Raw genomic sequence first — 18158 nt, 5'->3', positions numbered from 1 at the left:
ATCCTTGAAGATATGTCTGAATCAGTTATCCTCCCGAAGAGCTCTAGGACCATGTCGAAGATCAAGGATCCTCAGAGGTAAATATTGTTAACAATTGTTTCATATGTGTAGGTTATTATTCAACAGGAGTAATGGCTAAAGGACTTGGTCCACCTTAAATCTCGCTATTGGAAGCTGCTCGCACGTGGTCAAAGAACGTTGGAAGAGTAGAGGAATGATGGAGGATAAGTAGGACTTAGTTGTTAGTTAGTTATTTGTATTTTTTCTTTATATATCGAGTTGTGATCGACATTAGAACACACACATTCATACGTACTCTAGCTGCTAAGTTATCTGTAATCACACACATATCATTCGTTGATCAACAACTCCACAACCATTGTAACCCTTTTTTGATATTAATAAATTGGTGATCGACGAGTTGTCTCACCCGGGGTTTTTTTCTTTCGATCTAAACAAGATTGAAGGGTTTTTCCTCCCACTAAATCGTTGTGTTCACCTAGATTTCATTCATATATTCATTGTTATCGTTTTAGCACTAAACCTCATGTAACAGATTTGGATACATTATCCTTTGCAGATTTTTATCCAAAACAATTTGGCGTCCACCGTGGGGCTATTGGTGCTATAATCCATATTACTCATATCAATTCTCGAATTTTTCATACCCATATCACTATCAATGGCCTCTCAATCAACCTCTGCTTCATCAACCATGCCGTCATCGGTCCCTCTCTCATCAAGGACTTTGCCACCGATGCCTCCGCCAATCACGGGAGCACAACGACCTGCTGCTACTGGAAGCAAGACGCAACTACCAGTCTTCCAGAGCTCGAAAACCGTTGCTGCTGCCCCGGTGGTTAATACTAACAGTGATGTTTCATCTATGTTTTCGCAGGTTAAAGAATACATGGAGCAGCAGAACAAGACTAACCAGAGGATCCTTCGTGAGATAGAAGATCTCAAGAAGACTAAGAGGCCAATGGACGATCACACTCCCCTGATGCCCAGGATGCTGGATTTCACCAGTCCAGGATCCATGGCTCAGATCTCGCAAGGATCATCTATCCTTCAACAGGGGTCCATGGGTCAACAGGCTCAAGAATCCTCACTGTTTCAGCCGAAATCATCTATCCTTCAACAGGGGTTCATGGGTCAACAGACTCAATGATCCTCACTATTTCAGCCAGGATCATCTATCCTTCAACCGGGGTCCATGGGTCCACAAGCTCAAGGATCCTCGTTGTTTCTGCAAAGATCATCCATCCTTCAACCAGGATCCTCTGGATCATATCAACAAGGATCCTATTACTCTCAACCTCAAGGATCCTTCTTTCAAAACCCAGGATCCTCAGGAGCCCAACATCAACGATCCTCCGTAGTCCATGAAGGAGATTTCATTCCCATGCAGACCATCGCGTCGGGTGATCCAACTCCTGTAGATGACTCTTCTTATCCCAGATACTCGTCCGAGATGCAAACGTACGCCAAACAAAGAGGTAATTTGTATGATCCATTATCCTTAGATGCTAACTGTGGTTCCATGTAGGATGCACGTATCAACCAAGCTATGGCCAAGGAGCTACAGAAGCTCAAGGATATGATATCCAATGTTCCTGGGGTGATACGACCAATCCCCAAGATACCTGAGGGAAGCCACAAGTTATCCAGATTTGCTCCACCTATCTTTGATGCTGAAATCCCGAAGCGATTCCAAACCCCCAACATGAAGACTTACGATGGAACCACCGATCCTGAAGATCATGTGGCACAATATAGAGAAAGGATGGAGATCAACCCCATCCTTGAGAGACTCAAGGAATCTTGCTTGTGCAAAGGCTTTGGATCCACACTGACAGGATCGGCATTAAAATGGCTGCTAAGTCTTCCTCCCTTTTCAAGATCCTCCGAAAAGTGCAAAGATTTCTACGACATCCTTAGAAATAATAAGAAGTTTGAGTGGACGGAAAAGCATGAGGCTGCGCTTACAGCCTTGAAGGATTACTTATCCTCAGCTCCAGTTCTAATGAAGCCTGTGGATGGAGAATCCTTATATCTGTATTTAGCTGTCTCGGGAAATGCAGTAAGTGCCGTCTTGGTAAAGGATCATGAAGGTGAACAACATCCCGTTTATTACGTAAGTAAAAGTCTTCTAGATGCAGAAGCCAGGTATTCTCATTTAGAAAAATTAATTCTTGCACTCATTATGGCTTCTACTAAATTGAGACATTAATTCGAAACTCATACTATTATTTTGAGAACTAATTATCCTGTTAAGAATGTTCTTAGAAAACTAGAGTTATCAGGTAGAATGGCCAAATGGGCTGTGAAACTGAGTGCATTTGATATTCAGTACGAGCCAAGAACAGCAATCAAGTCACAAGCACTCGCAGACTTTGTGGCTGATTTCACTAGTGACCTACAAAAAGAAGCTGACTTGGAGTTCCAACAATTAGAAAAGACTAAGGAGCCTTGTATACTCTTCACTTACGGCGCTTCCAACGTGAGAGGAACAGGATTAGGGATCCTACTGAAATCGCCACAGGGGGACATATTACCCCAGTCTATTACCTGTGAGTTTCAAGAAACGAACAACGAGGCAGAATATGAGGCTTTGATTGCAGGTTTGCAATTAGCTAAGTGCATTAGGATCAGGTATCTTCAAGTATATATAGATTCATTATTGATTGCTAACCGCTTTAATGGCTCATATGCCATTAAAGGAGAAAAACTAATCAAATATCTTAATGTTGTGAAGGAGTTAACAAAATCCTTCGAATTATTTAGCATTGTACAGGTACCAAGAGAAGAAAATGCCGGGGCAGATGCTTTGGCAAATTTAGCCTCATATTTGAAAATTCCAGAAGACACGAAGATTCCAATCATTCATGTTCTCTCACCAGCAATAGGAGAACAAGAAGTTGGGGAGATAACGAATAACAAAGAGATTGTACTTTGGGATCCATTATCCTCGAATGATCAAGAATCATGGATCCTCCTATCAAGAAGAGCATTCAAACAGGAGAGATTCCAACCACTGAGAATCCCAAATCCTTCAAACTCAAGGTATCACAATACATTTTATTAGATGATGTGCTATACTGGAAATCTCTTGTTGGTTCATACTTGAGGTGCATCGAGGATCCTGAAATCCAAGAGGTGCTCAAAGATTTTCACGAAGGAGATTGTGGTAATCACACCGGAGGTAGAGCCCTATTTTCTAGGATTCTGAGAACAGGATACTTCTGGCCAACCATGAAAAGAGATGCAACGGAATATTCAAAGAAGTGTGATGCTTGTCAAAGACATGCGAACATCCTTCACCAGCCAGCATAACCTATGTATCCTATATCCTTTCCATGGCCTTTCATGAAATGGGGTATGGATATTGTAGGCAAACTACCTAAGGCACCAGGAGGAAAAGTATTCATGCTTGCAATGACAGACTACTTTTCAAAATGGATAGAAGCAGAAGCTTTTGTTCAAGTACGCGAAAAAGAGGTGATATCTTTCATTAAAAGAAATATTATTACTGGATTTGGTATCCCCTCGGAAATTATTTGTTACAATGGTTCCCAGTTTATCGGGAAAAGAACCACTAACTTTTGTGACAACTGGGGCATCAAGATGATAACCTCTACTCCAGTGCATCCTCAAACTAATGGTCAAGCGGAGTCTAGCAACAAAATCATCATCAACAATTTAAAGAAGAAGCTAGGATCCAAGAAGGGAAACTGGGCCGAGGAACTACCGTATGTTCTTTGGGCCGACAGGACAACATCCGAGAATGCAACAGGCCAAACACCATTTTTGTTGGTATTTGGATCAGAGGCAGTAATCCCAACAGAAATGGTGGTTCCTACAGCAAGAACGAGCATCCGTGATCCTGAAGCAAATGAAGAAATCCTTCTTGAAGACTTGGATACTGTAGAAGAACTCAGAGACCTAGCCAAGATCAGAATGGCAGCTTATCAACAAAGGGTAACTGAGGCATACAACAAGAATATAAGGATCAGAAGATTTCAAGAAGGAGATTTAGTTTTGAGGAAAGCCTTCCAAAATACTACCAATCTGGCTTATGGAAAGTTAGCACCCAAATGGGAAGGACCTTATCAAATCGAGTCGGAGGCAGGAAAGGGGGCATATCATTTGCTCACAATGAAAGACAATAGATTACCAAGAGCATGGAATGCTATCCACCTCAAGATGTATTTTTTCTGATCAGGATCCTGTATCATGTGAGGCTACGCTATCCTAATAGGATCAAGGATCCCCGAAATTGGTAATATCTATCTAATTACTTGTTCTTTTCAATTTCCTATTATTAATTCCAGAATAACATATTCTTAACAATTTGTTTCGTCCAAGTTTTAAGTATCAATGCAGGATGTTAATAAGATGAGCAATAACCAAGAGGTTGGCCACCTCTCCTTTACATTCAAGGTACTATACTGGTTCTCTTGGCCTAGCCCACGGTCGGATATGATCCCCTATGGTCTTATCCTCTAAGGTTTAAAGCTTTTCACCTTTCTTATAAATAGAGTTTCTACACTCTCTCCTGGAGCGCACGTTATCCAACGTATAGTTCGGGGCAGCGGGACCAGTACACGCTTAGTGGCTGACAATTTCCTTGTTCTAGGCTATATGGAGGATCCTACGAATTATGGTAGACGTACCATACCACCGGTTTATAACGTTTTCACGTTATCTTACATTTGGGCTAAATCCCGGTTTGGGCGAGTCCTCAGTTAACATCCGTATTTGGGCTTGTCCCCAGTTTCACGGGCTTGTCCCCACTTTATTATTTGGGCTTATCCCTAGCTTAATGGGTTTGATCCCAGTTAACGTTATAAGTTATTTGCAACAGATTTTTTAAGTTCATCATGAAGACAAAGTTCTATGGATTCAATATCCTAAGATTATTTCTTCAAGGATCATTGAAGGCTCTATACTTATGGTAACTTAGGTCTACCTAGACCTTCTGGTATGGTTTCTATTATTGAGTTTACATTATCTTAGTTGCAATAATTTTAAGCGTTTTGTTTTAAAGGGTTATCCCTTTAAGGATATTTTATTATAAAAACTTTTATCAATTTTTTAGGATACTCTATCCAACAGTTTGTTCTTTGGGAATATTTTATCCTAAATATTTTTCGTAAGGATATTTTATCCTAAAATTGTTTACTCGAGATTATTTCTCAAAACTTTCAATAAAGCTAAAGTTATATCAAACAAACTTTCAAAATAACAAATAACAAGCAGATAGTTGAAAGTTTTATATTATTAAGCATAAGTCACCTGGACTTACCAAAATCTTTAACCCGGATTTCACCATACAAAAGATGGACCATCCACCCGGGTTAAACAGGTGTTACTAATTGTTCTTAAATACAGGAAAATAAAAGTCAGAGGCACCAAAGTCTTCATCCCCACAAACAGAGGATCCATCCACCTTCGGTACCCCTGAAAATTGTCTTGAGGATCAGTGATCCTTAAACCCTACTTACTATTGTTTATTACATACCAAAATATCCTAAAAAAAATCAACACAAATAAAAAAAGTGGGCTCGGACCTTGTCTTTTATATCCTTCATCGCTCACTCATGCTGCATCCTCACCCTCAGCAACACCTTCTCCATCACCGGCTTCAGCCACCTCCTTGACACCACTGGTTCCAGCCTCATTTTCCTCAGCCATCTCCTCATCATCTTCGCCAACAAGAGCCTCCAAAGCAGTCTCCCACTTTTTCACATCCCAGCTCTCCTTGTCAAAAGAAGGATCACCGGCCTCCTTCGCCATCTTGATCCATGATTGGAATACTGACCTGGCGACCCACATCTTGGCTTCATCCGTAGCCTACTTCACTGACTCTTGATGCTGGGCTTCCACTAAGGATAGCTGATCCTCCAACTGTTTTTTCTCTTTGGAGAGTTGGATCATGGCTTTGTCCTTGGCAACCACGGCTTTCCCTAGCCCCGACAGCTTCTCACTCGTCTGGCTGATGATCTTTTCATAGTGCTCTTTGAAAGCACTCATAGCCTATATATGACAAGGTAATCAAGATTAGAAGGATATTGGATCCTAAAGTTCAAAGTATCAGGATACAGGATACTTACAGAGAGGACTATGTCATAATGGGTCTCGGGATCGGAGGACCACTTCCTTTTGGAAGCAGCGGACTTAGCCCTGGTTATTGCGGTCTTGGGCTCGGAACTGGTAGCTACTTTTGAAGCTTCTTTCTTGATAACAGGAGAGGTGACCATACAATCAATGTCTTCTAGGGAGAACTTGTCGGCTGATTTCTGGGATTTTTTGGCGCATGTAAAAGAAAAATTAACAGATAAGTATTCTCTCTAATTTTATTTATCTTAAAATTATTATAAACTTACTTGACATACTGGAACCCGAGGAGATATCACAGAAAGCTTCAACAAAACGATCTTGAAATGTTCTACCTCGGTATCCAGTGCTAGGAACCATTTTGTTTTTTCTTCTGTACCAGGTAACTTGCCCAAAGAAGCGAAATTCTCAACTGCAGACAAAAAGAAAGAATCAGAGTTAAAGTTAAAGCTTCAAGGATCCTGCCGTTTCTTAAGGATCCAGGATCCTACCCTTTCTAACCCACTTTGAAGGAAGATCAGTTCCTCCCGGTATTGAGTCACGTTTTACAAAGAATAACTGATTCCTCCACAAGGAATCATTTAAAGTGACTTTTAAGATCGGGTGGGGCTGCCGAGGCTTGGATTTTAAAATGAATCGGGCAGGACCGTGGGTAGTAAGTGTGTAAAGTTGGGACAGTTCTTGGAGGCCGAAATCTATTTTCTCATCTTCAATAATCCTTTCTACGGTACTAAGGACCCTCCAAACCATAGGCATAGCCTGTATATAGGATATGCCGGTGGAATCGAAGAAGCTTTGAGTGAAAGGGGGGAAAGGATATGTGTAGCCGATCAGGAACGGACAAGCCGGAAAACACACCAGACTTTGGAGTATACATCGCAACGGACGCTGGATTCATAAGGTCGGAATAAGGTTTTCGGTGGAAACAACGAACGGAACTCGTCAATCTCGGGATTTGTGAATTTGCAAATCTCAATAGAAGGGTTGGCTATGAGACATTGTGGCTCCATCTCCGACAAATCGGAGTCATCGGAAGATTGTTCAGAAGGATTAGAAGGAGGCAAAGAAGAAGAAGAAGAAACAGTGGACATCGTTAAAGAGAATAAGAAAGGAAAGAGAAGGATACCTGATGCGTCTCCTGAGTGTATAATTATAACAAAGATATAGGACGGCATATATAGGCGGTTATCATTAACTCGGGGGCCAAATGGTAAATATTTCTGGCAAAACCGTCCCATCATCCAGTTTTCGCAGAAGTTTGAATTTCAAAATGACAGCTGTGTTCCACTATCACCCGCCATTTTGGATCAGTTATCCTCCCGAAGAGCTCTAGGACCATGTCGAAGATCAAGGATCCTCATAGGTTAATATTGTTAACAATTGTTTCATATGTGTAGGTTATTATTCAACAGGAGTAACGGCTAAAGGACTTGGTCCACCTTAAATCTCGCTATTGGAAGCTGCTCGCACGTGGTCAAACGAACGTTGGAAGAGTAGAGGAATGATGGCGGATAAGTAGGACTTAGTTGTTAGTTAGTTAGTTATTTGTGTTTTTTTCTTTATATATCGAGTTGTGATCGACATTAGAACACACACATTCACACGTACTCTAGCTTCTAAGTTATCTGTAATCACACACATAGCATTCGTTAATCAACAACTCCACAACCATTGTAACCCTTTTTTGATATTAATAAATTGGTGATCGACGAGTTGTCTCACCCGGGGTTTTTTTCTTTTGATCTAAACAAGATCGACGGGTTTTTCCTCGCACCAAATCGCTGTGTTCACCTAGATTTCATTCATATATTCATTGTTATCGTTTTAGAACTAAACCTCACGTAACAGATTTGGATACATTATCCTTAGAAGATTTTTATCCAAAACAAGTTCATTATCTTGCAATAGTGTATTCCAAGATCTTTTGGTTAATGAATTTTAAAATGCCATAACCTGTTGGGGACAACCATGTGTTGCTAGAGCACCGCTGGCTGTCAGCGTTGTGAAAGTTAACCTCAATCGGTCCAAGTGGGAGACTGTTGGAAATATGGATCGGTTCGCTTAAGTCAACGTGACCGACCGGGTTGTGACCCGTGAGAGTTACACCTAGGTCAACGAACCAAAACCCACTTAAATAGTTTAATCGGTAAATGACGAATAATTAACGAGATTAATTATTTATACTAAATATAAATATATAATAATGATTATAGTTTATTTAAATAAACAAGATGGTATGCTTTTTCCAACGTGGGCTTAAGGGCCGGTTTTGGCTTTTTAGGTTTGTTATTATCATTATTATATAATGATTGTGAGTAATAATAATAAAAAGAGACATTACGTGAAAGGCTTGGGCATACTCCAAAGGAGCAGCCGCCGCCTCATCTGTTGGACAGCCATAACCGCTGAACGGTTGCTGCTACTAACGGACGCCGCACCAGCCCACGCCGTCCTCCGCTGTCGCTGCCGTAGTGCACCGCCACAGCTTCGTTTCGTTACGGTTCGTCAGCTAGCATCGTTCGTTGAACCTCGGTGTCTCAACCGGTTAATCATTAACCGAGGTAAACTTATAAATTGTCGTTGTTGATTTATATTTAACTTGGTTGTTTTGACTCGTACTCGTATCGTATATAACCGGATCCTGCACGGTTCCGTTTTTGGTGATTACTCGATTTAATATTCCGCTGCGTTTTTCTTATTTATTATTAATTTGATTAATAATTATGAAACCAATAAAACCGGTTTTAGTTGTTAAACCGTTGACTGATCACCACTGGAACCCAACAGTTAAAGCCCCCTGTTCGGGCTCAAGAGTTCAAGATATCCCACTCTGGAGTCTTGTCTAGAGTTAAAACCTCTGTTCGATGCAGCTCCACAACATTCGCTGGTTCTATTACCTATGCAATTATTTGTTTTATTTTTTTAAGACGTTGTGTTAAGTATATATTGTTAAACATTTGAGTTTCTTGTATTATCAATTTGAGAATAAGAAGTTTAATTTGCAACAGTGCATTATCAATTTCTGATAGTCCTAACAAAATTTATTACTATGCAGATACTATATTTTCAAAGTAAAACTGAACATATCACAACGTTACAACATTCTACAGTACTTACGAATCATGTTAATTACCGGGTGCTGCTAAACGTACCCCCCTTACATCATTTTTACTAAATATACACCCCCCTTAATTTATTAGATAAATTATTATTACCTCTTAACATTGTTTATATACAAATTAGTCCCTCCAACATTTTCTTCACTTAATAATCTCCACTACATATATCAAATTAAAAACTATCAAGTATTACTATTAATTTATTTTTTAGTATTAATATTGTAAATATTTATAATATCTTTTTTTTTAATTTTAATAGTATATATATTTATAATATCCTTATTTTACCTCTTTATCTTTTACAAAATAAAACCCGAAACTCGAAAACCTAAAACCTTAAAACCAAACCCTAAACCCTAAACCCGAAACTCTAAACCCGAAAACCTAAACCCTAAACCCTAAACCCTAAACCCGAACCCTAAGGAAAATTCATTTGCGTTTTTTTATGTGTGTTTTCCAAGGTGTTTCTCTCTAATATTGGCGATTTTGGTTACCTCACCAAACCTCTTCCTAGCCGGCTCCAATCTCTCTTCTTTGATTGGATTCTGATCATGTGAGGGTGATTCCTTGCATCGATCTATCATTCCCTCGGGAATGATGTCAATCAAATCTGGTTCCCCAGATTTGTTACCCAAAATCCTACGGCTTTTGGTGTTAGACAACCGACTAGGTCAAGGCTTCCATGTCCATCAATCTTTCAATTCCCTTCGGGTTTTGATTCTGATCTTTGCACAGTGGTGTTAGATCGTTCTTCCTACTACGCATGGAAGAAGTTAATCGGCATGGATCCGATCCATGGCTGTTACCCAGTTAATCTTGGTTAATTGATGCCAGACAATTGATAGACATGAGGGTTTGGAGATAACCGAGTCAAAGGTGTGGAGGGATTCATCTGCTTATGGTTGCTTGGTTCGTAGGCTTGGAGGCACACATAAGAATTCTACTTGCTACTTCCTTCCAGCCTCATTCATCTCAAGCCTTTCTTTTGGAGGTCGTGACATCATGCTTTCTCAGGTCATGTTTCAATCCAATCTCCTGACAAAGTTCTTCGTTTTCCCTTTTTTTGGTGGTGGGAACCGGAGGCATCACGCATCTGTGGGCTTAATCCGGGTGTCGGAGTATCGGCATTAGGTTGTTTCAACCCTTGGTTTGTAATGTTGGATGGGCTAGGAGGTTCTTGTTGGGATTCATGTTTGTTATGGGATTTGGCTGCAAACTTTGAGCTTGGTATGTCTTTAACTCCTGATTCATGTTGTTTCTGTGTGATTGTTCTTGTTATTCTATTTTGGGTGGTTGGAACTGTAGACATCACGCTTGTGTGGGTCGAATCCGGGTGTTGGTGTATCAACACTAGGCTGTTCTAGCTCGGGGTCTCTATTGTTTGAAGTGATGGGAATGGATATTGGAAGCTTGTTTGTTTTGGGTTCTTGTTTGCTTTTTAGCTTGGTTTGCTTGTCATCTTGAACATTGCTAGTCTGTATGAACTTGGCTGAAGATCACAAGGTTTTGTGATCAAATTCCATCCTGGTTCGGCATTCGACCATTGATGGTTGCCTTAAGTTTTCGTGGATTAAGTTTTTTATGTTCATGTTTTTATGATCCATGCTTGGGAGGGTAGCATGTAATGCTCTGCCATGAGATTTTGATTTGTTCTATGGAAGTTGTTGGATTTGGTTTTGATTCGGTTCAGATGATCTGGGTTGAATTGAGATGTTTATGTTAGACTCTTGGGGTTAAAGCTTGATTTGCATTGCTGTGAGATTATGGAACTTTCTGGGTAGTAGTTTTGGACCCGGATCGGATGATTTGGGTCGAATTATGAATTGGTATTGGTGTCCAAGCTAGGCCTGGGCTATCTGATGGGAACTGGGCTGGAAGGATGATGGGCTAGCTCTAGCAGGGGGCAAGACTTTTGTGTTGCTTCAAATAGTGTGATTTTTGGGTCTCTCATGCTTGATGAACATTACATCTGATGCCCAAGTAACATATTTCAGTTTTCTCTAGAAATGGGGTGAATATATTTGGGTGTGGGACCAAATTAGCATCTAGTACTGTTGAGGAACGTGTTAGTTAACTGCTTGATATCATTAGTCTATCCCGTTTATGTGCGAAATGGGACCGGGGTTGGATCCATTTATGGGAATGGATTGGTTACTACTAATTCGGTGAGGCTTATCTACATCTATTTTCCCTGCTGGGGTGGGCCGTATGTTCATTCGGACAGCTCCTATGCTTTTCTGGAGGCTGATCTTGGAGATTGTTGGGCTGGGTCGATTGTTGGGATTGGAGTCTGATCTTGGAGATTGGAGATTGTTGGGTTTGGGCTAGAGAGTGCTCTTTTGTTGGCTTCTTGCTGGCAGGACTTCGCTTCGCTTGTCATGGGCTGAAGGTTAAATCATTTGGGCTTGTGGGGCGTGGCCCGATGCAAAGCATCATCTGGGCGTTATGTTATAATCTTGGGCTTGGTTTTCTGGTTTGTCTCAGATTGGGCTCGGCCAAGTTGTTTTAGAGGGGCACTTTTGCTTCTCCAATTAGTTTAGGCCTAGTCAAATGTTGGTTTAGCTTTATGTTTCAAATTGTATGCCTTCGGGCTGAGTATTATGTTTTCATTTGTGGTATGCCCACTCCATGGTACAATGTCCAGGAGGGGGGAGATGCACTCGTTTGTATTTTCTTTTTTGTTTTAGTAAATTTTACCAAAAGCAATGCCCTTTTACCAAAAAAACCTGAACCCTAAACCCGAAACCCGAAAACCTAAACCCTAAACCCGAAATCATAAAAAAAACACAACTTGTAAAAAAAATATATTAAATCCTTATTTTTGTGCTAATTTGGTAATTATATGATTTAAAGGGGTAATAGGAAAGTTGGTTTTTCCAAGGGGGGGGGGGGGGAGGTATGACAAGCAACCAGGGGGTACATTTAGCCTAACCCTAATTACCCCAGTACTTACGAGTGACGTCACATACCATATACTTAAATTCTCTCAAGAAACCAAAATATGCAATTCTCCACCTGGTGAATCCGCACACTGTGCTGATAATCATTCCCCAATATGCTATGTGTGCTGTGTCTTTTTCCTCTTTATCTTCATGGTGAACATCTTGTATTGAAATTGTACAACTTTTAGGCAGTGGATCGCCACAAAGATTGTTTCCAAAGAAGCTGGACTCACTGAAACTCTGAAGTTGTGTACTTGTTGGTACTCTTCCTGTTAAATTGTTGTAGGACACATTGAAGTTACTCAAAAAATTCAAGCTTGACAAGCTTAAGGGAAGTTCGCCAGAAAGCCCATTAAGAGACACATCAAATGATATAAGTGATTTCATATCTCCAATGTTCTTCGGGATACTCCTTGTCAGTCGATTTCTTGATAAGTTTGGAGATTGTAATGTTCGGAGGGTCACTAGCTCACTTGCGATGCCCTCAGATAAACTGTTACATGAGAGGTCCACAATAAGCACCAGGCCTAGGATAGTGCTATATATGTCCTCTCGTCCTTTTATCACCTATGAAGCACCGCCAAGAGTGTCACATCTTCAAATGACAGAAAGGTGAATCTGTCGGTTGAAATAGCTTCTTTCCTAAAAAGGATAGTGAAGTTGTTGAAGCATCTTGGAATATTTCCTGATAGATAATTATTAGAAAGGTCTAAGATATGAATACGAGTATGATAAAAAAGCTTGCGAGTTATAATTCTTTGAAAACTGTTTGAACGGAGATAAAGGATTCTCAATGATGAGAAACCTGTCCCAACCCATGCTGGAATTCTACCAACAAGTTATCCAGCAAGTTGAAGGATCCGTAGTTCCTTCAAGTTCTTCAACGAAGTTGGCAATCTTCCAGAAAACTTGTTGTTACACATGCTCAATAATCGTAATAAAGATAAAGATCCCAATGTTCTTGGAATCCCACCAGACTAATTGTTGTTCTCCAAGTTCAAAAACGACAGCGTTGGGTACTTCTCCCAAGATTGATTAGGAATTGCACCCGATAGATGATTATCCGCAAAATTAAGAACCTTAGCCCTTTTCCACCAGAGGGACAAATTAAATTATGTAACAATCCGACAAATGAATTATATGACAAATCTAGGAAAAACGCCGATGAACTATTTGAGAATTCAGGCAATTGTCCAATAAACTTGTTATAACTCAAGTTGAGTAAATAAAGTGTACTAGGGATACTAAACAAACCTCCTTGAATAGAATTTGATACATATTATCTAGATACCGTAGCCTGGGGAATAACCCCCAAAACAAAAGAGGCATGGTTGATGAAATCCTTGCGTTTCTAATCACCAGAACCACTAAATCGTTCTGCTTTAGCAACCACATTGGAAATTGAGGCCCAATATCCCAATAACTTATATACAAGTCCTCCAGTCGAAAATGAGGTTACCAGCTTGCTAGGCGCGATCTTAGGATCAAATTATTTCTTGTCCCTCTTAGGTATTTCAATTTGTTTAGGTTGGTGAAGTGAGCACCTGTCACAACACTGGTTAACAAATTATAAGAAATATTTAATATTGTCAATTTTGAAAGTAAACCGAGACTATCGAGAAGGCTTCCATTTAGTCAATTATTTGAAACATCCAATTCCTCCAAAGACGATAATCCTCCGATTGAGAATGGAATTTGACCAGAAATAAGATTATCTTTAAGATTTAAATACTTCAAATAAGATAGCCGCCCTATGAAATATGGAAATTTTCCAACAATACTGTTTTGTTCAAGTTGGAGGGACACCAGATTTATCAATTGTGTAAGTTGATATGGTAGATGACTAGATACCCCTGAGAACATGTTGGATAACGACTCCAGGCACTTGAGAAAACTTTCAAGAAGAAAAGTTAAACTGATATTATCAAAAAACAGAACCCAACAAACCAATCTCTCTGAAATTACAAAAGTTACACAATGATTTCGGTATTGTCTTTGTGAGTTGATTTTGTGACAGGTCAAGTCTATGAAGATATGTGAGGTTGTGAAGGGAATCAAGAACCAAATCGAAGACACCGCAATAATTAATATCTAATAAGATGAGATTACTACCGGACAATCCTTTTAATACAAACAAAGAATTCAAAAAATTGTTCCCAGGTATATGAAGCAACTCAAGAGAGGTCATGTTATGGAAGCCTTCATTACTACTAGGAATAGTTTCGCGAAATGACACCAGCTTAAATCTAATGAAACAAGACTAGTTATACTGGAAATCCAACGTGGCACTAAACTGTTACTGAACAAATGGTTATTGGAAAGATCAAGCACGGAAAGAAATGAGAGATTAAGACTAGCAACATGCGGATGTATATGCATGAGTCGACAATAAGATAAGTGCAGTTCAACCAAAAAAGGTTAATCACCTGAAACCAATCCATTGCTTTGCTAAGGTCTAGGCCACTCATATCTAGGTGATACACGCAGTGGCGAAGCTTGGACTAGTTTTTCGGGGGGGGGGACTCAAAATGTATTGTAAAAATTATAAATTGGGGGGGGGGCTCAAATTTATGGCCAAAAACGGGTAAATTTACACTACGTATATAAATTTTCGGGCGAAAAAATGGTCAATTTACACTACCGCACAAAAAAAACCCGGGGGCAAGGTCACCCCCGGCCCCATGTAAACTTCGTCCCTAGATACAAGAAAGGAAGATCTGACAACCATGTAAAACTTGGAGCAACACCAACTTAAAGGACCCGAATACTAATACGAAAAGTGTAAGGGTGGTACGGAAGATCTCAAGGGGCGGTTTGGTGGAGATCCAAAGTTCAGGAATCAAGTTGAATAACTTGATGTCATAATTATCTTTTATTTATTATTAAATAGATTAGAAGTCTAGTATGATTATGTGTCCTAGTTTGAGTAGGATTAGAATTGTGGGTGTTATATAAACCCATCATTAGTTTTCTTTTGGAAGACCGAAATCGATCTTTTGCTCCTCGATGATCCTTTCGATAGTGTTGAGAACCCTCCAAACCATAGGCATAGCCTGTATATAGGATATGCCGGTGGAATCGAAAAATCATTGAGTGAAAGGAGGAAAAGGAAACTTGTAGCCGATCAGGAGCGAACACGCCGGAAAACACACCCAGACTTTGGAATATACGTCACAGCGAACGCTAGATTCGTAAAGTCGGAAAGGTTTTCGGGGGAAACAACGAACGGAACTCGTCAATCTCGTAGATCTGTGAATTTGCAAATCTCGATAGACGGGTTGGCTATGAGGCAGTGTGGTTCCATTTCTGACAACTCGGAGTCATCGGAAGATTGTTCAGAAGGTTTAGACGGAGACAGAGAAGAAGAAGAAGAAGATGAAGCAGTGGACATCGTTAAAGAAAATAAGAAAAGAAAAAGAAGGATACCTGATGCGTCGCTTGAAAGTATGATTATAATCAAGATATAGGACTGCATATATAGACGGTTATCATTAACTAGGGGGGGCCAAATGGTAAATATTTCTGGCACAACCGTCCCATCATCCAGTTTTCGCAGAAGTTTGAATTTCAAAATGACAGCTGTGTTCCACTATCACCCGCCATTTTGGGGGCAATTGTTAGGGCTGATATTTTCTCTGTCGGGGATATATTATCCTTGAAGATATGTCTGAATCAGTTATCCTCCCGAAGAGCTCCAGTACCATGTCAAAAATCAAGGATCCTCAGAGGTTAATACTGTTAAGAATTGTCTTATATGTGTAAGCTATTATTCAACAGGAGTAACGGCTAAAGGACTTGGTCTACCTTAAATCTCGCTATTGGAAGCTGCTCGCACGTGGTCAAACGAACGTTGGAAGAGTAGAGGAATGATGGCGGATAAGTAGGACTTAGTTGTTAGTTAGTTATTTTGTATCTTTTCTTTATATATCGAGTTTTGATCAACATTAGAAGACACACACATTCACACATATTCTAGCTACTAAGATATCTGTAATCACACATAGCATTCGTTGATCAACAACTCCACAACACTTGTAACCACCTTTTTATCATTAATAAAGTTGACGGTGATAGTTTTCACCGTCCGGGGGTTTTTTTGTGACTGAGATTATTATAATCACATACCAATCCGACCAAAGATTACGTTGTTAATCTTTGACCGAAGCAATTCGACCAAAGATTACGTTGCTAATTTTTGACCGAAGTAAGATTATCTTAATCAAGGGTTTTTTCCCTCGTAATCACATCGCTGTGTTCATCAAGATTTCATTCATATATTCATTGTTACCATTTTAGCACTATACCTCACTTTACAGATTTGGATACATTATCCTTTGCTTATTTTTATCCAAAACAAAACCAATCATTAGTTTTCTTTTGGAAGAGTAGAATGAGTAGAAAGTATTCTGTTCTTGTTTCTTATTAATGAAAAGAGTCGCATAAACGTTTTATGCAATATCGTGTTTGGTGTTTATGATTCACTTGTCTAAGGTTTAATTGTAGGTGCTATATAAACCCATCATTAGTTTTCTTTTGGAAGAGTAGAACGAGTAGAAAGTATTCGTTCTTGTTTCTTATTAATGAAAAGGGTCGCATAAACGTTTTATGCAATATCATGTTTGGTGTTCATGATTCACTTATCTAAGTTTTAACAAGTGGTATCAGAGCCTAACGATTATCCTTAGCTTATTTTTATCCAAAACAATTTGGCGCCCACCGTGGGGCAATTGGTGCTATAATCCATATTACTCCTATCAATTCTCGAATTTTTCATACCCATATCACTATCAATGGCCTCTCAATCAACCTCTGCTTCATCAACCATGCCGTCATCGGTCCCTCTCTCATCAAGGACTTTTCCACCGATGCCTCCGCCAATCACGAGAGCACAACGACCTGCTGCTACTGGAAGCAAGATGCAACTACCAGTCTTCCAGAGCTCGAAAACCGTCGCTGCTGCCCCGGTGGTTAGTACTAACAGTGATGTTTCATCTATGTTTTTGCAGGTTAAAGCATACATGGAGCAACAAAACAAGACTAACCAGAGGATCCTTCGTGAGATAGAAGATCTCAAAAAGACTAAGAGGCCAGCGGAGGATCACACTCCTCTAATGCCCAAGATGCTGGATTTTACCAGTCCAGGATCCATGGCTCAGCTCTCGAAAGGATCTTCACTGTTTCAGCCAGGATCAAGGATACTCACTGTTTCAGCCAGGATCATCTATCCTTCAATAGGGGTCCATGGGTCAACAGGCTCAAAGATCCTCACTGTTTCAGCCAGGATCATCTATCCTTCAACAGGGATCCGTGGGTCAACAGGCTCAAGCATCCTCATTGTTTCAGCAAGGATCATCCATCCTTCAACCATGATCCTATAACTCTCAACCTCAAGGATCCTTCTTTCAGAATAAAGGATCATCAGGAATCCAATATCAACGATCCTCCGAAATCCATGAAGGAGATTTCATTCCTGTTTTGGATAAAAATCTGCTAAGGATAATGTATCCAAATCTGTTATGTGAGGATTAGTGCTATGGTGATGAAAACAAGTATGTATCGATTGCAAACACAAACACACGGATTTGTTACGGGGAAAAGCCCTTGATCTGGTTCGGATCGCCGGCACAAAAACCCCGGGTGATGACAAATCGTCTATCATCACTTTATTAATCAAAAAAGGGTGTTACAATTGTTGGAGATATTGATCAGTAATAGAATGATTTCTAAGTGAACGAGCTATGATAGAGAGAATGCTCTGGTGTGTGTGTATACAATGTGTCCTCCTAACTGATCATAATCTCAATTTAAATAGGAAAAGAATAACAAATATCCCTAATTTTAGCCTAGAATCAAGCCTTTCCATAATTAGAGCTGTTTCTTTCATTATCCACGCGTTTTCTTAACTTGATAGCGAGATTATAGGTTAGACTTGGTAACTATCCGTTATACCTGCCAAAAATATTAAGATAACAAAGGA

General features: G+C 39.9%; 1 protein-coding gene across 1 annotated transcript; it reads right to left on the bottom strand.

Moving 5' to 3' along the window:
- Positions 1–9331: 9331 nt before the first annotated feature.
- Positions 9332–14657, bottom strand: LOC143567208 (uncharacterized). Its single transcript, XM_077053675.1, has 3 exons — positions 13832–14657; positions 12209–12748; positions 9332–9397 (listed from the first exon to the last, which is right to left on the bottom strand). The coding sequence occupies exons 1-3, from the start codon at positions 14042–14044 to the stop codon at positions 9332–9334; spliced, it is 819 nt and encodes a 272-aa protein (XP_076909790.1). The 5' UTR covers positions 14045–14657.
- Positions 14658–18158: the final 3501 nt, after the last annotated feature.

Source organism: Bidens hawaiensis, unplaced genomic scaffold (assembly GCF_021521415.1).
Source record: "Bidens hawaiensis isolate Kalapana, Puna unplaced genomic scaffold, B.hawaiensis_p1.1 tig00023236_1, whole genome shotgun sequence".
Taxonomy (NCBI): Eukaryota; Viridiplantae; Streptophyta; class Magnoliopsida; order Asterales; family Asteraceae; genus Bidens; species Bidens hawaiensis.
Note: the sequence above shows the minus strand (reverse complement) of the source record. Positions and strands in the feature narration are given on the sequence as shown.

What these genes read in the sequence shown, in the direction of transcription:
- LOC143567208 (XM_077053675.1), bottom strand. Translation starts at nt 14,044, where the DNA reads ATGTTCTCAGGGGTATCTAGTCATCTACCATATCAACTTACACAATTG. An exon ending in CGTCTTTGGAGGAATTGGAT is followed by an intron (nt 12,749 to 13,831) that starts GTTTCAAATAAT and finishes GGTGCTTCATAG; the next exon opens with GTGATAAAAGGACGAGAGGA. An exon ending in TGAGAGAATTTAAGTATATG is followed by an intron (nt 9,398 to 12,208) that starts GTATGTGACGTC and finishes TGATATATGTAG; the next exon opens with TGGAGATTATTAAGTGAAGA.